A 27,696-nucleotide genomic window follows, 5' to 3' on the forward strand; every position below is an offset into this window, starting at 1 on the left:
TTTATCTATGAGAAATATTTGAATCTCCTCTGAATTCTTTTATGTGTGATTAAGTTATCTTTGCAAATCTCTTCAAATTATCAGTTTGGTTTGGCCTACTAGATTGATCTTTCTTGCAATGGGAGAAGTGCTTAGCTTTGGGTCCAATTGTGCGGTGCCCTTTCCCAGTGACAGCTGGGGCAGCAAGGCACATATTGTATTGTTGCCATCGAGGATAAAAAGATGGGGTTTATATCATATTGCATGAGTTTATCCCTCTACATCTTGTCATCTTTCTTAATGCATTACTCTGTTCTTCATGAACTTAATACTCTAGATGCATGCTGGATAGCGGTCGATGTGTGGAGTAATAGTAGTAGATGCAGGCAGGAGTCGGTCTACTTGTCACGGACGTGATGCCTATATACATGATCATGCCTAGATAATCTCATAATTATTTGCTTTTCTATGAATTGCTCGACAGTAATTTGTTCACCCACCGTAATACTTATGCTATCTTGAGAGAAGCCACTAGTGAAATCTATGGCCCCCGGGTCTATCTTTTATCATATAAGCTTTCAATATACTTTTATTTGCATCTTTACTTTTCCAATCTATATCATAAAATACCAAAAATATATTTATCTTATCATATTATATCTATCAGATCTCACTTTCGCAAGTGGCCGTGAAGGGATTGACAACCCCTTTATTGCGTTGGTTGCGAGTTCTTGTTTGTTTGTGTAGGTGCGTGGGACTTTTGAGGAGCCTCCTACTGGATTGATACCTTGGTTCTCAAAAACTGAGGGAAATACTTATGCTACTATTGTTGCATCACCCTTTCCTCCTCAAGGAAAACCAATGCAAGCTCAAGACGTAGCAAGAAGGATTTCTGGCGCCGTTGTCGGGGAGGTCTTCGCTCAAGTCAAGATATACAAAGTACCCATCACAAACTCATCTCCCTCGCATTTACATTATTTGCCATTTGCCTCTCGTTTTCCTCTCCCCCACTTCACCCTTCCCATTTTATTCGCCCTTCTTATGTTCGTCTTTTCGTTTGCTTTGATGTCTTACTTGGCTCGTTTGCTCGTTTGGTTGGAATAGTTGTTTATTTATTGCTAAACAGAGAACATAAGATCTATGGATCCTCATCCGCTTGCCAATCTTTTTAAGAGATCCAATTATGATGAACCAAATTCTAGTGATTTGAGTGCACTAGATTATCTTTATGAGGTTTTGCTTGAAATTTGTGAATTTGAAAATTGTGATGAAGAAATTTATGAAGAGATTCACGATAGCTCCTTGAATAAAAAGCATGATTGCAATGATTTTATTTTAAATTCTCTTGGTGTCAATTGTGCTAATAATATCCAAAACCCTAAGCTTGGGGATGCTAGTTTTGCTATGTCTACTACTTGTTGCAATGATCATGATTGGGTTGACTCTTCTTACGATCTTGAAAATTTATTTAAGCCCCATGATGAATATGAGATTGATAATAGTGTTTGCAATAATATTGAAAGTGGGTTAAGAAGAGTATTAACTTTAGATCCCACATATTTGGAGAATGTTAAATCTTATGGTATTTTTGATAAAAGTGGGTTTGGAGAGGTAATGACTTTAGTTAATGATAATCTCACTATTTTGGAAGAGAGACAACTTCACATGCATGCGGATCATGTTGAGAATATGTTATGTGATAGATATTTTGTTGAATTTGCCTATGATCCTACATGTAATTATTATAAGAGAGGAAAATATGGTCGTAGAAATTTTTATCTTACTAAATTACCTTTCGTCATGTTGAGATTGCTATCGTCTCTTTCTTCTTCCTTGCATATGCTAGTTTTTGCTTGCCTTGCAAATTTGTTTGCTTATAATATGCCTATGCATAGGAAATATGTTAGACTTAGATGTGGCCACGTGTTTCATGATGCTCGCTTTGCGCTTCAATTCTTGTCTTTCATGTGAGCATCATTAAAATTATCAATGCCTAGCTAAAAGGCTTTAAAGAAAAGCGCTTGTTGGGAGACAACCCCAATATTTTTCTTTGCTGTTATTCAATAAAATTTTCATCTACCTTCTGTTTAGATGTGCTTTTATGTTTTAATTAGTGTTTGTGCCAAGTAGAACCTATAGGATAACCTATGGTGATAGTTAATTTGATTCTGCTGAAAAACAGAAACTTTGCGCGAACGGAAATAATTTTAGTAATTCACAGAAACGTGCTTTTGCGATAATTCTTTTTGCTGTAGATAAATAGACTAATTCCCCAGGACTTCCTATTTTGGTAGGAGTTTTAGAGTTCCATAAGTATTCGAGAGTTACAGATTGCTACAGACTGCTCTGTTTTTGGCAGATTCTGTTTTTCGTGTGTTGTTTGCTTATTTTGATGCATCTATGGCTAGTATGTGAGGGTATGAACCATAAAAAAGTTGAAATACAGTAGGTTTAACACCAATATAAATAAATAATGAGTTCATTACAGTACCTTATGTGATGGTTTTTCTTTCTTTCACTAACGGAGCTTACGAGATTTCCTGTTGAGTTTTGTGTTGTGAAGTTTTCAAGTTTTGGGTAAAGATTTGATGGACTATGGAATAAGGAGTGGCAAGAGCCTAAGCTTGGGGATTCCCATGGCACCCCAAGATATTCAAGAATATCCAAAAGCCTAAGCTTGGGGATGCCCCGGAAGGCATCCCCTCTTTCGTCTTCGTTTATCGGTAACTTTACTTGGAGCTATATTTTTATTCACCACATGATATGTGTTTTGCTTGGAGCGTCTTGTATGATATTAGTCTTTGATTTTTAGTTTACCACAATCATCATTGCTATACACACCTTTTGGGAGAAGCCCACTTGATTAGAATTTATTAGAATACTCTATGTGCTTCACTTATATCTTTTGAGCTAGATAGTATTTGCTCTAGTACTTGACTTATATCTTTTAGAGCAAGGCGGTGGCTTAATTTTGAAGAAATTTTTGATCTCTCATGCTTAACTTATATTATTTGAGAGTCTTTTAGAACAGCATGGTATTTTCTATGGTTATGAATTTGGTCCTAGAATGATGAGCATCCAAGTTGGGTATAATAAAAACTATCATGGAAAGTGCATTAAACACTAGGATCCATTTGATGCTTGATAATTGTTTTAAGATATAAAGGTGGTAATGTTAGAGTCATGCTAGTGGGTAATTATGAAACTGATAAATACTTGTGTTGAAGTTGGCACGTCCCGTAGCATGCACGCATGCTAAAAGTTCTGTGACAAATTTGTTGCATGAGGTGCTCTTTTGATTGTCTTCCTTATGAGTGGCAGTCGGGGACGAGCGATGGTCTTTTCCTACCAATCTATCCCTCTAGGGGCATGCGTAGTAGTAATTTGCTTCGAGGGCTAAGTAGACTTTTGCAATAAGTATATGAGTTCTTTATGACTAATGTGAGTCCATGGATATACGCACACTCACCCTTCCACTTTGCTAGCCTCTATGGTACCGCGCAACTTTCGCCGGTATCATGCACCCATTATTTACCTTCCTCAAAACAGCCACCATACCTACCTATTATGGCATTTCCATAGCCATTCCGAGATATATTGCCATGAAACTTTCCACCATTCCGTTATATGACACGCTCCATCATTGTCATATTGCTCTTTGCATGATCATGTAGTTGACATCGTATTTGTGGCAAGATCACCCTCATAATTTTCATACATGTCACTCTTGATTCATTGCATATCCCGGTACACCGCTGGAGGCATTCATATAGAGTCATATTTTGTTCTAAGTGTCGACTTGTAATTCTTGAGTAGTAAATTAATAAAAGTGTGATGATCTTCATTATTGGAGCATTGTCCCAAGTGAGAAAAGGATGATGAAGACTATGATTCCCCCACAAGTCGGGATGAGACTTCGGACTTAAAAAAGAGAGGCCAAAGAGCCCACCAAATAAAAAAAGAGAAAGGCCAAATAAAAAAAGGAAAAAAATGAGAGAAAAAGAGAGAAGGGACAATGCTACTATCTCTTTTCCACACTTGTGCTTCAAAATAGCACCATGATCTTCATGGTAGAGAGTCTCTTGTGTTGTCACTTTCATATACTAGTGGGAATTTTTCATTATAGAACTTGGCTTGTATATTCCAATGATGGGCTTCCTCAAAATGCCCTAGGTCTTCGTGAGCAAGCGAGTTGGATGCATACCCACTTATTTTCTTTTGTTGAGATTTCATATATTTATAACTCTAGTCCATCCGTTGCATGTCAATCCCTACTCACTCACATTGATATCTATTGATGGGCATCTCCATAGCCCGTTGATACGCCTAGTTGATGTGAGATTATCTTCTCCCTTTTTGTCCTCACAACCACCACCATATACCACCATAGTGCTATGTCCATGGCTTGCGCTCATGTATTGCGTAAGAGTTGAAAAAGCTGAAGTGCGTTAAAAAGTATGAACCAATTGCTCGGCTCGTCATCGGGGTTGTTCATGATGGGAGTATTTTGTGCATTGAAAATGAAGCATGGCCTAACTATATGATTTTGTAGGGATAAGCTTTCTTTGGCTGTGCTATTTTGATAGGACATGATATGCTTCGAGTATTGTTATTTTTATGTTTTATAAGCTTTTATCTTGAATCATTTGGATCTAAACAATCATGCCACAATAAAGAGAATTACATTGAGAATTATGCTAGGTAGCATTCGACATCAAAAATTCTATTTTTATCATTTACCTACTCGAGGACGAGAAGGAATTAAGCTTGGGGATGCTTGATACGTCTCCAACATATCTATAATTTTTGATTGTTCCATGCTATTATATTACCCGTTTTGGATGTTTATGGGCTTTACTTTACAATTTTATATCATTTTTGGGACTAACCTACTAACCGGAGGCCCAGCCCGTATTGTTGTTTTTTTTCCTATTTCAGTATTTCGAAGAAAAGGAATATCAAACGGAGTCCAAACGGAATGAAACCTTCGGGAGCGATCTTTTTGGAACAAACATGATCCAGAGGACTTGGAGTGCAAGTCAAGAAACAATCGAGGAGGCCACGAGGGTGGAGGGCGCGCCCCCCTACTATGCGCGCCCCCTATCTCGTGGGCCCCTCGGGAGTCCACCGACCTACTTCTTCCTCCTACATATACCCACGTACCCCGAGAACATCATAAGCGACCACGAAAAACTATTTCCACCGCCGTAACCTTCTGTATCCATGAGATCCCATCTTGGAGCCTTCACCGGCGCTCCGCCGGAGGGGGAATCAACCACGGAGGGCTTCTACATCAACACCATAGCCTCTCTGATGAGTTGTGAGTAGTTTACCATAGACCTTCGGGTCCATAGTTATTAGCTAGATGGCTTCTTCTCTCTCTTTGAATCTCAATACCATGTTCTCCTCGATCTTCTTGGAGATCTATTCGATGTAACTCTTTTTGCGGTGTGTTTGTCAAGATCTGATGAATTGTGGATTTATGATCAAGTTTATCTATGAGAAATATTTGAATCTCCTCTGAATTCTTTTATGTGTGATTAATTTATCTTTGCAAGTCTCTTCAAATTATCAGTTTGGTTTGGCCTACTAGATTGATCTTTCTTGCAATGGGAGAAGTGCTTAGCTTTGGGTTCAATCTTGCGGCATCCTTTCCCAGTGACAGCGGGGCAGCAAGGCACGTATTGTATTGTTGCCATCGAGGATAAAAAGATGGGGTTTATATCATATTGCATGAGTTTATCCCTCTACATCATGTCATCTTTCTTAATGTGTTACTCTGTTCTTCATGAACTTAATACTCTAGATGCATGTTGGATAGCGGTCGATGTGTGGAGTAATAGTAGTAGATGCAGGCAGGAGTCGGTCTACTTGTCATGGACGTGATGCCTATATACATGATCATGCCTAGATAATCTCATAATTATTCGCTTTTCTATTAATTGCTCGACGGTAATTTGTTCACCCACCGTAATACTTATGCTATCTTGAGAGAATCCACTAGTGAAACTTATGGCCCCCAGATCTATCTTTTATCATATAAGCTTTCAATCTACTTTTATTTGCATCTTTACTTTTCCAATCCATATCATAAAATACCAAAATATATTTATCTTATCATATTATCTTATCATATTATCACTTTCGGAAGTGGTCGTGAAGGGATTGACAACCCCTTTATTGCGTTGGTTGCGAGTTCTTGTTTGTTTGTGTAGGTGTGTGGGACTTTTGAGGAGCCTCCTACTGGATTGATACCTTGGTTCTCAAAAACTGAGGCAAATACTTACGCTACTATTGCTGCATCACCCTTTCCTCTTCAAGGAAAACCAACGCAAGCTCAAGACGTAGCATGGAGCGCAAGAACCGGACTCTTATTGAGATGGCTCGTACGATGCTTGATGAGCACAAGACTCCGCGAAAGTTCTGGCCTGAAGCCGTTGGTACTGCATGCCACATCATCAACATAGAATATCTTCACAAGTTCTTCAAGAAGACATCTTATGAACTACTCACTGGTAAGAAGCCAAATGTAAGTTATTTCAAAGTCTTCGGTGCTAGGTGCTGGATAAGGGATCCACATCACACTTCCAAATTTGCATCGAAAGCCCATGAGGGTTTTATGCTTGGCTACGGAAAGGATTCACACACCTACATGGTCTTCAACCTCTTTCACTATAAAGTGGTTGAAACTGTAGATTTGCGGTTCGATGATACTAATGGCTCGCAAATAGAGCACCTACGAGATGTGCTAGAAGATGTTGCGGCTAGTGAAGCTATCAAGCTAATGGGTACTGGAGAAATCATCCCCAGTGAGGAATAGGGTGATAATGAAGTTGTGATTCCAGCCCTTGTTCGGTGTAAAGACAATGCTGAGACTAAAGACAATGCTAAAGATGAAGACATTGATCAGCAACAGCAAAGTCTTCGCCCTGTTCATCCTTGTGTTGCTAATGAAGTTTAGATTGAGAAGATAATTGATAGCATCAATGCACCTGGTCCGCTCACTCGATCAAGAGATATGCAACTAGCTAACTTCTGTGGGCACTTTGCATTCGTCTCCATATCCGAACCCAAAAAAGTTGATGAAGCCTTCATGGAACCAGAATGGATTCAAGCTATGCAAGAAGAGCTTCAACAATATGAGCTCAATAATGTCTGGGAGCTTGTCAAACGTCCTCATCCATGCAAGCACAATATTATTGGCACCAAATGGATCTACCACAACAAACAAGATGAACATGGTCAAGTAGTCAGAAACAAAAGCTCTTCTTGTTGCTCAATGTTACACACAAGTAGAGGGAATTGACTTCAATGAAACCTTTGCTCCTGTGGCTAGACTTGAATCCATTCGCATATTGCTAGCCTATGCAAATCACAATGACATCCTTCTGTACCATATGGATGTGAAGAGTGCTTTCCTCAATGAAAAAATTGAAGAAGAACTCAATGTTGCTCAACCACCTGGTTTTGAAGATCTCAAGCATCCTGACATGGTCTACAAGCTCAACAAGGCATTATATGGCCTCAAACAAGCGCCTCGAGCTTGGTAGGACACACTGAAAGAATTCCTGAACAGCAAAGGCTTTAAACCTGGTTTTATAGATCCCACTCTCTTCACGAAGACATATGATGGAGAACTGTTTGTATGCCAAATCTATGTGGATGACATTATCTTCGGCTGCATTGCCAAAAGATACACTGATGAGTTCAGTCACATGATGCAAGAGCAATATCAGATGTCCATGATGGGGGAGCTAGAATTCTTCCTTGGTCAACAATGCAATGGGATCTTCATATCTCAGGAGAAATATCTCAAAGATTGTTTGAAGAAGTTTGGAATGCAAGATTGCAAGGGTTACCAGACGCCAATGCCAACAAGCAGTCAACTGGGCTCCAACGACAATGGTAAAGAGTTTGATCAAAAGGTATACTGCTCCATGATTGGTTCTTTATTGTACTTATGTGCATCTATAGGCTAGATATAATGCTTAGCGTTTGCATGTGTGCCCGATTCCAAATGGCACCAAAGGATTCACATCACCTCGCTGTGAAGCGAATACTTTGATATTTGGCTCACACCCCAACGTTAGGATTATGGTATCCAAAGGGCTCAGAGTTTGATCTAGTTGGATTCTCATATTTTGATCATGTTGATGACAAGGTGGGTCGCAAGTCTACATCTGGCACATGCCATTTTCTACTACTGAAACTGAATACATTGCTGTTGGATCTTGTTGTGCTCAGCTTCTCTAGATGGAGCAAACTCTCAAGGTCTATGGCATCAATAAGAAGATGGTGCCCCTCTACTACGCCAATGAAAGTGCCATCAAGATTGCACACAATCTTGTTCAGTACTCCAAGACAAAGCACATTCAGATTCGTCATCATTTTCTCAGTAATCATGTGCTGAACGAAGACATTGATATCATTCACGTCAGCACTGAAAAGCAATTGGCAGATATCTTCACAAAGCCTTTGGATGAGAAGAGATTTTGCAAGCTGCGGTGTGAGCTAAATATCTTAGAATCATCAAATGTCTTGTGAATGGACACACATCCTAACGCTTATGCATGTTGATGACTTAGGTGTGGAACACACGAGGTAACCTATGTCTTCAATTCATGAAGACACAGACTCTGAGTGTGAAGACATTAATGTGGAATTTGACTTCAGAGCGCCATGATAATTGTGCGTCATGTCTGGGTATAATACTTGCCATACGGTGGGTAACGCCACCACCAATCTTTCTCTAAGATTTTTGTTTGGCGTCACATACATTGCATTATCTTCATAATTGGTTTGTCTTCAACATTGGATCTGTCTTCACAATTTATCTTCACGTTCTATTTGGATCTCATTGCCTATATATGTTTGGTGACTAGAACTAAGAGCGCAAGCATAAAGTAAAGGAACAAGAGAGTAATGGAAATGATGAAATCAACAATAGGGCCAAGGCGTTACAGTGGGGCTGTCACAGACTTGGACTCATGGAGACACTCACTATTTGATTGTACTATGGCCAAATGCACGTGAACATTAGCTTTAGAGGAAGTTGTCGAGCTAATGGTACTAACACATGCAAGCAAAGCATCTAACTTGATTTTTGAGTTGATCGAGAAACTTCCACAACCTGGGTTGACAATGGTGTTGGTAACCTTGTTGGCAATTTGGATGATCGACAAAAGATCATTCATACAAGTATATTTTGGAGTTCGTTATCCACACATTGCTTCATTGGGAGTTTCATGGCAGACTTGGATGTGCTACAATCTTCGAAGAATGACAACTTGGCAAGGCAGAGGGACGCGATGACGCCACCTTGGATACCTCCTCCAACGGGCTATTGGAGTGAACATCGATGTTGTCTCTAACAGGCAAGATAGTAAGGGTGCAGCGACGATGATCGTAACAAATTTTGACGGTGATATCATGGGAGCTTCGATTGTCATTTCTAAAGGTATCCGAGTCTTTGAGACTTTAGAATCACTCGTCTGCTAGGAGGCGCTCTCACTCCCAAGTGTTTTGCTCGTCATAAGGCGAGAATTGCAAGCGAATGCCTCTGGGTCATCAATACCCTCCGTGATAGTTCGATGTGTCACTATAGGAAGATGACAAAGGAGATTTTGGCAGGAGCAGGGTGTTCGAAATGATATCATTTGTTGATGTGAATATAGAATCACATATGTTAACAACTGTTGGTCACTGAGTGTGGCTGACTACTCCGTCTAAGGACACATATATCTCAAATTCCTTAAATAAAGTGGGTACTGTGTCTAAAAAAATTCCAGATATCTGTATGTCTCTGCAGGAAAATATGATTAATATCCTTTAGTACGATTTTTTTAAACATCCTTGCAGAGTGAAATCGAAGAGCTAAGAGAAAAATCGAAGAGCTGGAGCCAAATAAGACTAGCCACAGCGGGAGTAACTTCGGTAGTAACATCGAGTCCAACTCAGCAAATTTGCTTATGTGGCAATAAGTTAATGAGGAGAGATGTAGTACTAGTTGATGAAGCCATGTACCTAGGGTAGGGTCACGGACCTAACCAAAGTACTCTACCCAAGGACATCTCTAGAAGAAACTACCTTTCAGTCGACCTGGAAGGATTCCACTCGACGGACTCGAAGACAGTCGACCATGAAGACTCACTCGACCACCAGAAGATCTAGGGTCACTCTACATCCAAACGGTCTGTTATTAAGTAGTCTTTATGGCCATGATATCACTTTATGTAAGGCATTACCAGTAACGCCTGGCCTTTATGTACATTGAACTCTCTGCTACGTGGGCTGGCTGGGGTCCTGGCGCACTCTATATAAGCCACCCCCCTCCACAGGCAGAAGGGTTCGCACCCCTGTAACACTCACACATATAATCTAGTCGACCGCCTCCGGGCACCAAGACGTAGGGCTATTACTTCCTCCGAGAAGGGCCTGAACTCGTAAAACTCTTGTGTGCACAACTACTCCATAGCTAGGATTTTGCCTCTCCTTAGTACCCCCCTACATTACTGTCAGACTTAGAACCACGACAGTTGGCGCCCACCGTGGGGCAGGTGTCTTAGCGGCTTGTTGGAGAAGTTGCAGTTTTTCCGATTCCCTTCATCATGGTTTCAGGCGGAGTTTTGGTCGAGGGCCGCGAGATCCGTCTCGGCGCGCTTACGTTCGTCGCCGACGACTCTGCCTGGCTACAGGAGGCTCCGCTTGACATCACGCGCTCCCAGTCCGCGGAGCTACTCACTTTCGGGCATGCGTCCGCGGTGTCCTCCTGCGGCAATCGTCGACCCAGTATCGGCCGGTTTTTGTGTCATCCTCCCTCCCAGCTTCCCGCCGGCGCAAGCGCTCCGGTCGGTCGAGGCTTCAGCGGTGGGTGAGGCACGCGGTGGCTCGCTAGTCGACCACCGCCCAAGTCGCGGCAATCGAGCCTGACGAATCTCTCTATGGCCTGTTCGATCTGTCGACTGGCTCTGCAGAGACTGCATCCGAGTGCGACAGCAGTGATCCAGCAGCAGAGGTCCTAATGGTCAATGGACCACATGGTCCCCCCGGCTTTCAAGGTGTCGAGGGAGGTGACGGCGGAGGCGACCCGTCGCACGTCCATGAGGAATACCTCCCCGAGCCCCTCAATTCGCTGCAGAGGGAAGAACTTCGCCGCCGGAACATGGATGTGCTTCACACTCCAATTGTTGGAGAAACCCCCGAGGCTCGCGCCTTACAGGACGCCCGCTTGGCCAACTTGGCTGAGCGCACTCGACTGGAGAACCTTCAACGAGCACTCGGCGAGCGCGCGCGGAACGGATCCCTGACTCCAGTCGACGCCAGCTCTTCCCGCCTCCAACTCAGGTATATCGAACTCCGATTCAGAATTTAGCAGCTGCAGCCCGTATAGTAGAATCAATTCAGCCTTCCCAGTCAGAGGCTGGCAGAGGCTTGATGCAGATCAGAGATTTGCTCCGAGCAGTGGGAGATCAGAACTCAGCTGTATCGCAGTCGCGGAACAGGATTCACAATAGATCCGTGGCAGCGAACACAGTCTAGTCGGCTCATAGCCCCAGATCGCCCCCGAGGCATGAAGGGCGTGGCGATCGGCACGATCAGTACAAGAATCGTGAGCAGCATGATCACCGATTCAATCGCAACGATCGATGTCGAGTGCCCACTCCTCCCCCAAGGGGTGGGTCCTATGCGCCTCGACAGCAGGATGATAGACGCCAGCATAGTGGCGGACGAAGGATTCCAGTCGACCCCAGGGAACCAGGCTTTGATGCAAGATCCATCATCGTTCAAGGCCTGGTCGACCGGAACAGAGCCCACAGAGAGGGTAACGACAGAGATATACCCACCAGCAGCCGAGTGCATGTCTCCGGACCAGAGTGTTTCAGCAGAGCCATCAGAGCCGCGGTGGTTCCTCCCAAGTTCAGGTTGGCGAATGGAGCCAGCAAGTTCAACGGTGAGTCTAAGCCCGATACTTGGCTTGAAGACTATCGAGTGGCTGTCCAGATCGGCGGCGGGAATGACGAGGTGGCCATGAAACATCTGCCCCTTATGTTGGAGGGATCAGCCAGGGCATGGTTGAATCAGTTGACACCCAGCATCATTTACATGTGGGAAGATCTCTCCCGAGTGTTTGTCAGAACGTTTGAAGGAACATGCAAGCGACCAGCAGGACTGATGGAGCTGCAATCTTGCGTGCAGAAGTCGAATGAGACTTTGAGAGATTACATCCAAAGATGGATCACACTGCATCACACTGTAGAAAATGTATCTGATCACCAGGCAGTCTGCGCCTTCAAGGAAGGCATTAAGTACAGAGAGCTAAGCCTAAAATTCGGTCGAACCAGAGACATGTCTCTGAGTCGAATGATGGAGATAGCCACCAAATACGCCAATGGTGAGGAAGAGGATCGGCTCCGGAGCGGCAAGCACAAGTCAGTCGCCCAGGAAACCGGAGGAGGGAACTCCAGTCGGAAGCAAAAGCGGAAAGCCGAGCCAGCTGCTCCTGGAGAAACCTTGGCCGTGACTCAAGGTAAGTTCAAAGGCAAGCCCAAGGGGCCTTGGAACCCCAAGAAAGTAAAGGATAAAGAAGGAAACGACGTGATGGATTTACCGTGTCACATCCACACGAAGAAAGATGAAGAGGGTAATTTCATTTACCCGAAGCACTCGACAGTGTCGACTTCTGATACAGCAGTTCCAGGGGAAACAATCCAAGGATAAGGAAAAGGAGTCAGACAAAGTTGATAACAAGGGGGATAGTGACGAGGAATACCCTCAGGTCAATTCTACTCTGGTGATTTTTGCTGACGTTGAGAGCAAAAGTGGACTGAAAGTTATAAACCGACAGGTGAATATGGTTGCTCCAGCGACACCCAATTATCTGAAGTGGTCTCAGACGGCCATCACATTCGACCAATCTGATCACCCGACGCACATAGCCACCCCTGGGAGGCAAGCTCTGGTGGTCGACCCAGTCGTTGAGGGCACTCGACTGACTAAAGTGTTAATGGATGGCGGCAGTAGTTTGAATATACTATACGCTGAGACGCTGAAAAGGATGGGCATTTCGATGTCCAGACTCAGCACAAGAAACATGAGTTTCTACGGAGTCATTCCTGGCAAGAAGGCCGCATCACTCGGCCAGATTGCTCTCGATGTAGTTTTTGGTGATTCCAAGAACTTCCGCAAAGAAAAGCTGACATTTGAGGTTGTAGATTTCCAGAGTGCCTACCACACTATTTTGGGCAGGCCAGTTTATGCATGTTTTATGGCTCGACCATGTTACGTGTACCTCAAATTGAAGATGCTTGGCCCTAAAGGCGTGATCACTGTTACTGGTAATCGCAAGAAGGCGGAAGAGTGCTTCCAGAAAGGCTCAAAGATCGCCGATGCTCAGATGGTGGCAGAAGAGTGGCAGGAACACCAGAGGAATGCAGACCCGAGTGATTTGCTGCGAGCCAAGAAGCCCGCTACGGAATCAGCGTTTCAGTCGTCTGGTGAGACAAAACCAGTTCACATCCACCCGACTGATCCCAACGTTGCTCCGACTCATATCTCCACATCACTCGACCCCAAATAGGAAGAAGCGCTCATCCAGTTCCTCCGTGAGAACTGGGACATCTTTGCATGGAAACCTTCTGACATGCCAGGTGTACCCAGGGGGCTGGCTGAGCATCGTCTGCGAGTCGATTCAAAGGCAAAACCTGTCAAGGAACATCTGCGACGGTCCGCCATCCAGAAAAGGAAGGCTATTGGTGAAGAGGTGGCTCGGCTCCTAGCAGCAGAGTTTATCCGAGAGATTTACCACTCCGAGTGGCTCGCCAATGTTGTCATGGTCCCCCAAAAGGACAACTCACTTCGCATGTGCATTCACTTTAAACATATCAATCGGGCCTGCCCGAAAGATCATTTTCCTCTTCCTCGCATCGATCAAATAGTTGACTCGACTGCGGGATGTGAGCGACTGTCTTTCTTAGATGCCTATTCCGGGTACCATCAGATCCGTCTGTATGGACCCGATGAGATCAAAACAGCTTTCATCACCCCATTTGGGTGCTTCTGTTATGTCACCATGCCATTCGGCCTCAAGAATGCTGGAGCCACGTTCATGAGGATGATTCAGAAGTGTTTGCTCACTCAAATCAGTCAGAATGTGGAAGCATACATGGATGACATTGTGGTCAAGTCACGGGAAGGTTCCGACCTGCTGACTAACCTCGCTGAAACATTTGCCAACCTCAGGAGGTATGATATCAAGCTTAATCCATCCAAGTGCACATTCGGAGTTCCTGGCAGAAAGTTACTCGGTTTTCTCATTTCCGAACGAGGAATCGATGCAAACCCAGAGAAAGTGGGCACTATACTCTGAATGAAATGACCTGTGCGCGTGCATGATGTTCAGAAGCTTACTGGTTGCTTGGCCGCTTTAAGTCGATTCATCTCTCGTCTCGGTGAGAAGGCATTGCCTCTTTACCAACTGATGAAGAAGTCAGACAAGTTCGAGTGGACTCCTGAAGCTGACGCAGCATTCGCAGAGTTAAAAACCCTGCTTTCCACCCAGCCGGTGCTTGCTGCCCCGATCAGCAAAGAGCCATTGCTTCTTTACATTGCAGCCACAGGACAAGTCATCAGTACAGTACTTATGGTCGAGCGGGATGAAGAAGGAAAAACCTTCAAAGTTCAGCGCCCAGTATACTATATTTCCGAAGTCCTGACCCCATCAAAGCAACGATACCCTCATTATCAGAAGCTTGTATATGGGATTTATATGACCACGATGAAAGTTGCTCACTACTTCTCTGACCATACCATCACAGTCGTCAGCGACGCCCCCTTATCAGAGATTCTGCACAACAGAGATGCAACTGGTCGAGTGGCAAAATGAGCGATTGAACTCCTTCCCCTTGATATCAGATTTGAGGCAAAGAAAGCTATCAAGTCCCAAGCAATAGCAGATTTCCTCGCCGAGTGGACTGAACAGCAATTACCGACTCAAGTTCACTCGGAGCACTGGACTATGTTCTTTGATGGCTCTAAAATGCTGAATGGTTCCGGTGCCGGGGTCGTGTTGGTTTCCCTCCGAGGAGATAAGCTCAGATATGTACTCCAGATTCACTTTGACTCCTCCAACAACGAAGCAGAATACGAAGCACTTTTGTATGGGTCGCGTATGGCCATTTCACTCGGCGTCCGTCGCCTCATGGTCTACGGTGACTCGGATTTGGTGGTTAACCAAGTGATGAAGGAGTGGGACGTCAGAAGCCTAGCTATGACTGGTTACTGCAACGCAGTAAGGAAGCTGGAGAAGAAGTTCGAGGGGTTAGAGCTTCATCACGTACCCCGACTGAAAAATCAAGCAGCTGATGACTTGGCAAAGATAGGTTCCAAAAGAGAAGCCATTCCCAGTGGCGTGTTTTTGGAACATGTACACGTACCGTCGGTTCAAGAGGATCCCTTCACCGAAGAAGCCCCGCAGCCAAAAAGTGCCACGGATCCGACTGAAGTTGAGGTCCCAGCTGTGGTTGACTTAATCATGGAAGTTCTGGTTATCACTCCCGACTGGACAGTGCCTTACATCGCGTATATCCTAAGGAAAGAGCTCCCAAAGAATGAAGAAGAGGCTTGGCAAATCGTCCGTCGATCCAAGGCCTTTATTGTCATGAGGGGACAGTTGTACAGAGAAAGCGCGACTGGAGTCAGCCAGAAATGCATAACACCGAAAGAGGGTCGAATGATTCTCAACGACATCCACTCGGGAACCTGTGGCCATCATGCGTCCTCTCGGACCATCGTTGCTAAAGCATACCGAGCTGGCTTTTACTGGCCCAGAGAAAATGAAATGGCAAAAGAGATAGTCGACAAGTGTGAAGGATGTCAGTTCTACTCCAATATGTCACACAAGCCCGCCTCAGCCTTGAATACCATTCCAATCGCCTGGCCTTTTGCTGTTTGGAGGTTAGATATGGTTGGACCACTGAGAACTGGCAGGAGCGGCTTCACCCATGTACTGGTGGCAGTCGACAAGTTCACCAAGTGGATCGAAGCCAAGCCCATTAAAAATCTTGATGCTGGCACTGCCATCAGCTTCATCAGAGAATTGATATTCAGATATGGAGTCCCGCATAGCATCATCAGTGATAATGGGTCAAACTTCGATTCCGATCAGTTCAAAGCTTTCTGTGCTTCTCAAGGCACACGAGTCGACTATGCTTCAGTCGCCCACCCCCAGTCGAATGGACAAGCAGAAAGAGCAAACGACCTGATTCTCAAAGGACTGAAACCCCGGTTGATGCATGACCTCAAGCACGCAGCAGGCGCGTGGGTCGACGAACTTCCATCGGTTCTTTGGGGATTGAGGACTACTCCAAATCGGTCGACTGGGAGAACTCCGTTTTTTCTGGTCTACGGAGCTGAAGCGGTTCTGCCAAGTGACCTGCTTCACAATGCACCGCGAGTCGAGCTCTACTCTGAATTCGAAGCTGAGCAAGCCCGGCAGGACGCAGTCGACCTTCTGGAAGAGGAAAGAGAGATGGCCATGATCCGGTCGACCATCTATCAGCAAGACTTGCGCCGATTCTACGCCAGAAATGTGAAGAGTCGAGCCTTCCAAGAAGGAGACTTGGTCCTCCGAGTGGACCAACAGAAGCCGCACAAACTCGTCCCTACTTGGGAAGGACCCTTCATTGTTACCAAAGTTCTCCACAATGGAGCATACCGTCTTTACAACATCGATCGCCAGATTGACGAGCCACGAGCTTGGAATGCGGATCTGCTCCGCCCTTTTTATACTTAAGTATTCACTCGGATGAGTTGTAATAAAAGTACTTCTGTAGTTTATTTATCAAAGACAAGAGTTTTTATAATTTTCTCAGTGATTGTTATTACTTTTGTTCACATAAATCAGTCCCCCATTGGGTGGCTTAACTGCGAATCCGTTTCGCCTAAGTTTGTAAAAAAATCCTTACCGAGTGGTGAGCCAGCCTCCCGCTCGGAGGCTTAGCTGCGAATCTGTTTCGCCTAAGTTTAAACAAAATCTTATTGAGTGGTGAGCCTACCTCCCGCTCGGAGGCTTAGTTGCGAATATGTTTTGCCTAAGTTTAAACAAAATCCTACCGAGTGGTAAGCCAGCCTTCCACTCGGAGGCTTAGCTGCGAATCTGTTTCGCCTAAGTTTAAACAAAATCCTACCGAGTGGTAAGCCAGCCTTCCACTCAGAGGCTTAGCTGCGAATCCGTTTCGCCTAAGTTTAAAACAAAATCCTACTGAGTGGTAAGCCAGCCTTCCACTCGGACGCTTAGCTGCAGTCCAAGTACTCGCCTAAGTTTAAACAAAATCCTGCCGAGTGGTGAGCCAGCCTCCCACTCGGGGGCTTAGCTGCAACCTAGTGATCGCCTAAGTATAAAATACAACATGCGCCCCGCAAGGAGGACGAAGCGCAGGTCGACTGCCACCTTCTCCTTCCGAGCTACGCCACAAATACAACGTGCGCCCCGCAAGGAGGACGAAGCGCATGTCGACTGCTACCTTCTCCTTCCGAGCTACGCCACAAATACAACGTGTGCTCCGCAAGGGGGACGAAGCGCAGGTCGACTGCTACCTTTTCCTTCTGAGCTACACCACAAATACAACGTGCGCTCCACAAGGAGGACGAAGCGCAAGTCGACTGCTACCTTCTCCTTCAAAGCTACGCCACGGAAATCCTACCGAGTGGAGAGCAAACCTCCCACTCGGGGGCTTAGCTGCAACCCAGTGCTCGCCTAAGTTTTTGAAAATCCTACCGAGTGGAGAGCAAACCTCCCACTCGGGGGCTTAGCTGCAGCCCAGTGCTCGCCTAAGTTTTTGAAAATCCTACCGAGTGGTAAGCAAACCTCCCACTCGGGGGCTTAGCTGCAGCCCAGTGCTCGCCTAAGTTCTTGAAAATCCTACCGAGTGGTGAGCAAACCTCCCACTCGGAGGCTTAGCTGCAGCCCAGTGCTCGCCTAAGTTTTTGAAAATCCTACTGAGTGGTGAGCAAACCTCCCACTCGGGGGCTTAGCTGCAGCCCAGTGCTCGTCTAAGTTTTTGAAAATCCTACCGAGTGGAGAGCAAACCTCCCACTCGGGGGCTTAGCTGCAACCCGGTGCTTGCCTAAGCATGACGAGTACAAGTCGATTGCAATTTGTGCTCCGTCCCTACCTGCAAAAGTGCATCACAAACACTAGTATATATTCCGAGTGAAGGATAATGATCGTTCGAAGGCAGAAGCAAACATATTTCAATGGCAAACCCAAGTTCAGATAACGTCCTACGGATCCAGAAGTGCTCAGGCACCAAGCCTGTTAAGGTTTATCGGTTACAAAAACCACTCAGCATTCCGAGGCAAATTTAAGGCATCGAGCATAGAAGTTTTTTACCCCTCCTGCAGAGGACTGGAAGGCGCGACGAACTCGTCCAGGTCGATTCCATCTGCGATCCGAGTGGCAGCAGCAATGAAGGTCTCCATGAAGGATCGGAAGTCATGCTTCTTGGTATTGGCCACTTTGAGAGACGCCAGCTTGTCCTCCCGTGCGTCCTTGCAGTGAACACGGACCAGAGACAAAGCAACGTCAGCACCACACCTGGCAGAAGACTTTTTCCATTCTTGCACTGGACTTGGGACTTCGTTCAGTTGAGTCATCAGAGACTCGAGGTCATTCTGAAGTGTTTCTCCCGGCCAGAGTGCTGTGTCGATGCGTGATGTTGCAACCTTCAGTCTCGCAAGATAGTCGACCATAGCAGCAACGCGAGACTCGAGACAGAGCATGTTCATGGCGGCTTCATCCTTCACAGGAGAGTTGATGGGATCTAAGCCAGTCTCCACTCGACTAGTCTCCTCTTCAAAGTTTTGGCAGAATTCTGTGGATACGATCCAAGGATAAGCTAACGTTCCTACAATAAGTAAGTGATTGCCAGTCGGATATAAGGGGTTACCTTCGAGCGTGAGGAATAACTTCTTCGCGAGCCCTCCCAGATAAGCTTCTAAGTCGTTCTTCTTTCCCACCAGTTTGCTAGCCTTGTCACTCAGGGCCATCTTGTCATTCTTCAGTCGACTGACCTCCTTGTTGGCCACGTCGAGAGCAGCTTTCAGATTGGTATTCTCCTCTTCAAGTTTGCTGATTGAAGCCAACTTTTCTTTTGCGAGTTTCGTCTTGTTCAAAGCCGCTTTCTGCGCCTCGGCGAGGTCAAGGTCCTTCTTCTTCAGAGCATCCCTTAGTTTATCTACGAAATGACAGTGAGGTCAGACTCAGGAATGGACAACAAATAAGGGCAGTCGTCAAGATTCTCACCAAACATACCTTTTGTCTCCTCCTTCGCCTTTGTGAATTTCTCCTAGACAAGCTTCAGATCAAGTTCGAGCTGGATATGCTTGTTCTCCAACTCAGTATAACGAGCCACAAGCTCGCAAGATTTCTGCGAAGGATCAGTCGACAGACATCAAAGACAGGTCATTTCTGAGTGACTAAGAGAAAAATCGTAGCATTTCTAAGACTACAGCCGAATAAAAAATTTCAACTGTAGTCTCGGGGACTACACCCAGTGGGTGCACTCAGCGTGCCCCCACTGGTTCTACTGGCTCGGATCGATCAGTCGACCAAAAGTAACTAACTGCCAACAGTTAGACGCAGTTTCAAAAAAAAGGAGAAAACAAAGTACCCTTCAGACCATAGCCGACTACCAGCAGTCGACCACGGTCTCGGGGACTACACCCAGTGGGTGCACTCAGCGTGCCCCCACTGGTTCCATGATTTCATTCGACCAGATCGAGTGGAGAAAGTAAAAAAAGAAAAAAGTTTAAGACATAAAGACTACAGTCGACTGCCAGCAGTCCACCGTAGTCTCGGGGACTACACCCAGTGGGTGCACTCAATGTGCCCCCACTAATACAGACATTTCAATCGACACACCCAGTGGGTGTATGACAAGTTTTAAGATGTTCAGAAAGAAAAATTGTCAGATATCATATCCTAACAGAACATGCGGTGGTCAACTAACCTGGACATTGCTCTGAAGAGCTAAACTTGCATCATAAGCTTCTTGGCTGGCGTCTCGGATCGCCTTCACCTGCTCCATCATGACCCCCGCCTGGCGTATGGCTTCCTTGGCAGCACCTGCTTGGTCCTCTGGGACGTGGTGTGTGGAGAAGAGGGAAGGTGGATCAGCACTCGACGACGGAGGGCGGACACTCGTCAACAGCACCGCAAAGGACACGGTAGCCCGAGCAACGTTGCCCCCCTCCGGAACCAATGTCTCAGGCGCTGACGCAACCTGAACAGTCTTGCCAGCAGACGCTTTCCTGTTCTTCCTTTGCCTCAGTGGCTCCTCGTCATCGTCGTCGGGGAGATCAATGATAATGCTAGGTGGAGCTACAGAAAAGGTTCAAAGTTAAAAATGAAGATCCGATCGACCGAAAGTGAAACTGCACAGATCATACCAGGATTGGAAGTGGCAGCATCCTCCATTTCTTGATCGTCATGCCTGGCTGAGGTCTCAGAAGTAGCAGCACTGCGATTTTCAGAAATTAGTGAGTCAGCAATCGAGTCGACCAAGAATATATCCATGTTGAAAGAGAAAACATGAGTTATGTCGTTACCCAGAAACACTCGGAATCTCCATCCTCATCTTTGGTAGAGCCTTCGCCGGTTTTGTCGGTGCCGCTCGGGGTTGCTTCGACGCTTTCTCTGTCGGCGTCGGAGAAGTCGTCCGAGGGCGTTTGGTCGACTGCCCAGCAGGCACGATTCCCTTGCCTCGCTCGACCGCATGATCATGGGCGAGCTTGGACCGTCTTTCAGTACGAGGAGGCTCGACTACCTCCTCCTCTTCCTCATCAGAGCCAGCATCTTCTTCACCTTCGTCGCCGTCCGACTCCCACTCCTCCTGACTTTCACCTCCACTTCCTTCTTCTTCTTCGGTCTGTTCTTGCGCCCTGTTGGGCATCGAGTACATCTCGGTTGTGATCTAGAAGACAACAAACAAGATAAAGGTCAGTCGACCGAATTGCAGCAAAGCAGAATGAAGAAAACAGAGTCACAAGTCAGAGAAATGTAGTCAGACCTTGTCTGGTTCGTAGAATTGGTCGAGTGGCGGGATCCTCCTGGCTCCACGAGGACTATCTCTGTTCCCCGTGATGGCGGTCATCCACCTCTCCAGAGTGACATCGTCGACCTCCTCCGGGTGGACCCGAGTGGTGTCTTCAGTACCAGAGTACAACCACATCGGATGGCCCTGACACTGAAGTGGCTGAATGCGCCGTCGAAGGAAAACCTCTAGAAGATCCATGCCCGTCACTCCGTCGCGAATGAGCTGGACCACGCGCTCCATCAACATCCTAACCTGAGCCTTCTCCTCCGGAAGCACCTTCAGAGAAGATGGCTTGTTCACTCAACCACCAGAAGATCTAGGGTCACTCTACATCCAAACGGTCTGTTATTAAGTAGTCTTTATGGCCATGATATCACTTTATGTAAGGCGTTACCAGTAACGCCTGGCCTTTATGTACATTGAACTCTCTGCTACGTGGGCTGGCTGGGGTCCTGGCGCACTCTATATAAGCCACCCCCCTCCACAGGCAGAAGGGTTCGCACGAGGCGGAGGTGGAAGCGAGCGCAGCGGGCGAGTTCGAGGAAGAGGGAGAGGAGATTGAGGGCGCACTATTTGAAAAAAACCCGTCTGGCGCCTTATATGAAGTCTCTTCCGAGTGGCTGACTGGTAGGCCCGGGCGATCCTGTCAAATCCCGCAACAGTCGCGCGCGCGATACGTGGCGAAAAAGGTGGCGCGGAAATCGAGGCATCCCTGCCTTATCCCATCCGAGTACTGTGGCTTCCTCCGCCCCACGCGCTTCCCGAAATTCAGATCCTGCTAAATCCGCAAACAACAGAGCAACTTGTCAGACTGAAGATTTCCTCTGATCCGTCGCTCGGAGATCTCCAAGTATAAAAAAGTCACTCGACTAATATAAAGAATGGATCAAGGCGACTGAAAAAGAAGTTGGTGCCATCACCTAAGGTCATTGATCCAGAACAAGACATACTCATATCACAAAAAGAGGAGTCAGAAGAATTCTCAACTCCTTCCTCACTCAAACCTCGATCCATTCGGGGGCTAATGATGAAGCCATGTACCTAGGGTAGGGTCACGGACCTGACCAAAGTACCCTACCCAAGGACATCTCTAGAAGAAACTACCTTTCAGTCGACCTGGAAGGATTCCACTCGACGGACTCGAAGACAGTCGACCATGAAGACTCACCCGACCACCAGAAGATCTAGGGTCACTCTACATCCAAACGGTCTGTTATTAAGTAGTCTTTATGGCCATGATATCACTTTATGTAAGGCGTTACCAGTAACGCCTGGCCTTTATGTACATTGAACTCTCTGCTACGTGGGCTGGCTGGGGTCCTGGCACACTCTATATAAGCCACCCCCCTCCACAGGCAAAAGGGTTCACACCCCTGTAACACTCACACATATAATCCAGTAGACCGCCTCCGGGCACCGAGACGTAGGGCTGTTACTTCCTCCGAGAAGGGCCTGAACTCGTAAAACTCTTGTGTGCACAACTACTCCATAGCTAGGATCTTGCCTCTCCTTAGTACCCCCCTACATTACTGTCAGACTTAGAACCACGACACTAGTAACTTAGCTAGTTACTGTAACATCACATGTCCCAATGTAATATGAGTCTATAACCTAATAAATAAAGCTTTGCATGTTACCACACTTATGTTACTATCCACTATTGAGGTAGTAATATAGTCTAGGAATATATGTATGTTACTAGTGTATGTTACTCTCCATTGTGGCTGGTCTAAGGCTGGTCATAGTGGGGAGTAACTTAGACTAGTAACATATGCATGTTACTAGTCTATGTTACTACATCTATAGTGCATAGTATTATAGATTAGTATCATAGATGGTCTTATTTATTGCCATGCATGACACATAGTAGCATCACATTTATTATGTTACTGTATCTACCTATGTTACTATATTCATCTCTTTCTTCTTTAGTTGTCTGCCACATAAGCATGTTTGCGAGTTTCAAGTGCATGATACTACTTATGTTACTCCCACTATGGCCAGCCTAAGGGCATGTTTGGTTCCAAATAAGTCACCAACTTATAAGTCGAAAAGTGAAAAAAGTGACTTATTTTGCCAAACAGACCCGACTTATAAGTCACCCCAACTTATAAGTCATAAGTTACTCCACCCCAACTTAAAATTTATAAGTCACCCCTTTTACGTGGGTCCCACCACCTGTATGATGATGATTGATGTGAAAAGGTGTGTCAGGTGACTTATAAGTCAGGTGACAACCAAACAGACAGACAACCAAACAGACATGACTTATAAGTCATTGGTTTTAAGTCACCTGATTTATAAGTCAGGTGATTTATTGGAACCAAACCTGCCCTAATAACATTAGCACCACACGGTACCCCACCACCCCTGCTCCGTATGGCGGTCCACGCATGTCAGTGATGGAACCGCACAAACTAAGGACGGGCCCACCAGTTTTAGCGACCCCAAAACGGGTCGACATCTGGGTCTACCCGTCATTGGCGTGAAGCAGACGAGGGGCACGCGGAGAGAGAGAGAGAAGAGAGTTAAAGCGGCCATTTCTTCGTCGACCTCGTCGCCCCCGCGCAGACGTGCTCCGTCGTCGTCGTCGTCGCGGCCGTCCAAAGGAGAACGATTCCACACGGAGTTGCTGTTTTTATCCGAGAAGCCCGGATACTCGGTCAGAACCACTCGATCTCGTTCTCTCGCTTTGTTAATCTTGGGTCTAGCTAGGTGGATAAGGTGCGATTTTGGGGGCGAATTTTCCTCCGTTTCTTCATACAATCTTGATTGGTTATGGAATGACCTCGATTGCTTGGATTTCCGCGCGAATTTTATATCTAAATCTTGCCGTTCGCGTTGTTGCAGGGATTGCGCGGGGGAGGCAGCGGTCCATTCCTGCGGTCGACTCGGTTCTTAATAGGCTTAATTAACAGAGAGGGAGGGAGGGAGGGATGGACGAGAAGGCAGCCAAGATGGAGAAGCTCTCGTCGGCGGCGGCTTTCGTGGAGGGCGGCGTGCAGGACGCCTGCGACGACGCCTGCAGCATCTGCCTCGAGGCCTTCTGCGACAGCGACCCCTCCACGGTACCTACCGCTCGCTTACGGATGTAATGGTGATTGGCCATGGAAATCTTTCGATTCGGTGGTAGACGTGTCTGAAGTTCTGGTTTCTTGTTTTGAATTGCCACAGGTTACAAGCTGCAAGCATGATTTCCATCTCCAGTGCATCCTTGAGTGGTGAGGACCATGCTTTCTCGTCTTTGCATTTCCCCTCAAGTTCTGTAACCATTCCGTTAGAAATTTAGAATGATATTGCCTGAAACTATCATGCGAGTATGCAGTTTGCTGCTGTTAGTTTGTTCATGGTAAGATTTGGAACATCGATGAATTGATTCGAGAGTCACATTATATTTTCAAGAGTTGCAGTTTATATTTTGGATGCTGAATGATTGGTTTCCTGCGTTGCACTTTTTGGCCGGAGGATTTGTTGTTCTGCACCATTTATCTTCATTTCTTACTTCTGCCACTCATTCAGAACTTTCAGATGAAACGCCATGTTACTACTATATAGTAGCTTGATCACTACAATGACCCATTGACTGTCACTTGTAATTCGGAAGAGTTGCAATTTCTCTTTGTAACTGTTGGTTGATTGGTTTACCACATCGTTGTGTTGCAACTGCAACTCCTTATCATATACTTTCTGATGTACTAACGTAATTGATGTTGTAGGTGCCAGAGAAGCTCCCAGTGTCCCATGTGTTGGCAGGCAATCAGCATGAAGGACCCTCTGAGGTAGAAATTCTTATGTAAACCAGGAGTGAGATCAATTGTACATTTGTAGCCAAGTCTCACTTAAATTCTTGAATTACAGTCAAGAGCTCCTTGAGGCTGTTGAACAGGAGAAGAATGTGCAAGCAGATCGCTCACGCACGACCGCCGTTTTTCGCCATCCAATGCTCGGACATTTTGAGGTGTCATTTTGCATTTCCATTGCCCTTCTAACAATGGCTTTCTTGCTGCCATGTCTCGATCCACCCAATGCCTGTACTGCTGCTGATGCTGCTATTTCTCCCAGGTACCAGTTGATACAGATGATGCTGAGCTTGAAGAACGTCTCATGCAACACCTGGCCGCTGCTGCCGTGACACGTAGGTCGCACCGCCATGGTAGAAGGGAAGGCCACCGCGGAAGATCAGGACCACACGGCCGCACACAAATTGTAGTATTTTCGACAACTGAAACTACCTCTAGTGACCCCATTTCTTCAGATTCACCACAAGTAGGGGACAGTGAGTATTCTCCTGCTATAATCTCTGCTCCTGTGGATGCCATGGAAGAAGCATCTGCCAACATACTAGTGCACAATAATACTTCATCTAACTGCCCTGTTGGATCAAATGATAGGTGATTCCTATTTTCATATGATGACATAACTACCGGACGGCCTACATCGGTGGTTTTTTGTCTTCTTCTCATGTATATTGGTTTAACACTCACTACATAATGACCTTGATCAGAATTTCTGGTGATGAAGCATCTCCCATCAACCAGGATGGAGCTGGACCATCCGATCCACAATCTTTCTCAAACACACTCAAGACTCGCCTGCAGTCGGTTTCGGTCAAGTAATACTCTCTGATTCCTTCAAACTTCAGAGACCTTTGGAATTGGAAAACCAACATTATTGTAGCCAACTTATATTTGTGGTCTCCCTTAACAATGCTAGGTACAAGGACTCGATAACGAAGAACACCCGTGGGTGGAAGGAACGGTGGCTCTCTCGGAGTGACACGATATTGAGTCTTGGTTCTGATGTGAGGAGGGAGGTTAACGCCGGAATCGCTGCTGTGTCTCGCATGATGGAGCGACTGGAAACGAGGGACGGGACTGGCTCTGGGCCCTCATCGGCTTCTTCGGACAATGTTTCTTCTGCTACAGATAATCAGGGGGCCGCGTCGTCCAACTTTTGTGCTTCCGTAAATGGCGCCTCGTCTTCGGCAACTTGTGCGTCGAGATCTGGTTCACAATGAACCATCTTCTACCATGAAAAATGAACTTATTTTTAGCTGCAAGTTGAACCTGGCATCTGGTACTATTAGAACAGTCACATGTAACATGTTTGATTTGTGCAACCAAAGATGCAGCTGTAAAGAACTGGTTTCAAGAATGATATGAGCCAAGGTGGTGCAACGTCAACCACACAGTAGCTCTTGTTCGTTTCTTCGTAGACCTGCAAGGCTACGACAGCCAGTTGTTTCATCAGGCCATCTTATGAGCCATAGTGAAGGGAACATCAGAGTCGTGATATGAGATTCATGTCTCCATGAACTCTCTGTATAGAGATGCAGAACAGTAACTGCACAGATAATTTCTGTTCATTGTTGACAAAAAATCTGCATCGATTTGGCAGTCTTGGATTCCTTCCGAATGTGGCACCGATACACAAAACTTGCACTTCTTTCTGGCCTAACATGTTCTTTGGCCTCTTCTTTGCTTTCCAACTCAAATAGCTAACCAGGCCATGGACTGATGGATTGTCTGTACTTGAAGGGGCGCACTTTGTTGTGCCATTGATATTTTGGGTTTTCATAATTTTTTACTTCCTCTGGTTTAAAATATAAGGTGCATTAGTTTTTTGATAAGTCAGACCTCTTTTAAGGTGTATTTTCTTCTTAGGCTCAATAATCTGGATACTAAGCGTGTGTCAATTAATCTGAATCGGAGGGAGTCATTCTTCTGTACTTTCTTCTTGCTTTCTTAGCCATGAATTTAGAACCTCAAATATGGAGGCTCATGATTTTGCTAAGCATGCTTTAGCTTTAGAGGTTGACGGCCATATTATCAACCCGACGATCTTTTCTTTGTCCAAGTAAACATTATGACAAATCAACCACGCTTTTGTTTTCCTAAAATCAACAACAACATTCTTTTAGGTTAGGAGCAATAGCATTTTTTTTCTCTCCCGGTGATATAAAAAACAAGTATTTCTCCCGTTCCTACGGACACATCTTTTGGCCGTCGGCCTTCCTTCTACTTAGTGGAATCACAGCAGCTCTCCTGCTGTCTTTAAAAAAAAAAATAGACACATCTTTGGTCAGACACATCTATGGGTTCTTGCCCATAGACCACCGTGAATGGAGTTTTGTCCAGGGTGGAGTGAAACGCCGAGTTGTACGAGAACTCTGCAAGCGGCAACCATTTGCTCCAAGAGATCAGTTCTCCTCCATCTCCACCTCCTTTGTGTCATCGTCTCACATCTTCTTCACCATCAGCATCCACAAGCTACGCGAGGAAACACTAGGGTAAGGTGAGTGCACACCTCGCCGCTGCCGCTACGGTACCGGCGGCTACAACCCTTGTCGTACGACCAACAACGGCCTCAACAGTGTCGAAGCTCATCAAGATGGCTACCTTCCATCTTCCCACTGCCGAGCAGATCGCTCATGAGGACGAGAACCGGGGCTGCCTCCACTCCATCCTGCTGGCTGCGGACATGCCCAAGCCTTGCGTCATCGTATCCTTCGACCCGGCTGGCATGTGCTTCTCCTTCAAGCTTGAGCTGAGCCACTACCTACTGCCACGGGAGTGATTCCTGTGCGCCCGGTGGCGGTGGATGATGGCTATTTCCCTTCGTTTGA

The 27,696-nt window shown here is 45.9% G+C and overlaps 1 protein-coding gene across 1 annotated transcript; it reads left to right on the forward strand.

The window, feature by feature from the left end:
* The first annotated feature begins 23,575 nt into the window (after positions 1 to 23,575).
* On the forward strand, positions 23,576 to 26,478 carry LOC119363769 (E3 ubiquitin-protein ligase RHF2A-like). The gene is made up of 8 exons (XM_037629137.1): positions 23,576 to 23,733; positions 23,922 to 24,139; positions 24,246 to 24,292; positions 24,788 to 24,850; positions 24,930 to 25,029; positions 25,134 to 25,462; positions 25,576 to 25,683; positions 25,785 to 26,478. Exons 2-8 carry the CDS (start codon positions 24,008 to 24,010, stop codon positions 26,086 to 26,088), a joined length of 1,083 nt encoding a protein of 360 aa, XP_037485034.1. The 5' UTR covers positions 23,576 to 23,733; positions 23,922 to 24,007; the 3' UTR covers positions 26,089 to 26,478.
* The last annotated feature ends 1,218 nt before the right edge of the window (positions 26,479 to 27,696 follow it).

The sequence above is a fragment of the Triticum dicoccoides genome, chromosome 2B (genome assembly GCF_002162155.2).
Source record: "Triticum dicoccoides isolate Atlit2015 ecotype Zavitan chromosome 2B, WEW_v2.0, whole genome shotgun sequence".
Taxonomy (NCBI): domain Eukaryota; kingdom Viridiplantae; phylum Streptophyta; class Magnoliopsida; order Poales; family Poaceae; genus Triticum; species Triticum dicoccoides.

Bases quoted from the DNA above. Each gene is read 5' to 3' on its own strand.
- LOC119363769 (XM_037629137.1), top strand. From the start codon at position 24,008: ATGGACGAGAAGGCAGCCAAGATGGAGAAGCTCTCGTCGGCGGCGGCT. The intron at 24,140-24,245 runs GTACCTACCGCT...GAATTGCCACAG, and splicing joins GCGACAGCGACCCCTCCACG to GTTACAAGCTGCAAGCATGA. The intron at 24,851-24,929 runs GTAGAAATTCTT...CTTGAATTACAG, and splicing joins AGCATGAAGGACCCTCTGAG to TCAAGAGCTCCTTGAGGCTG.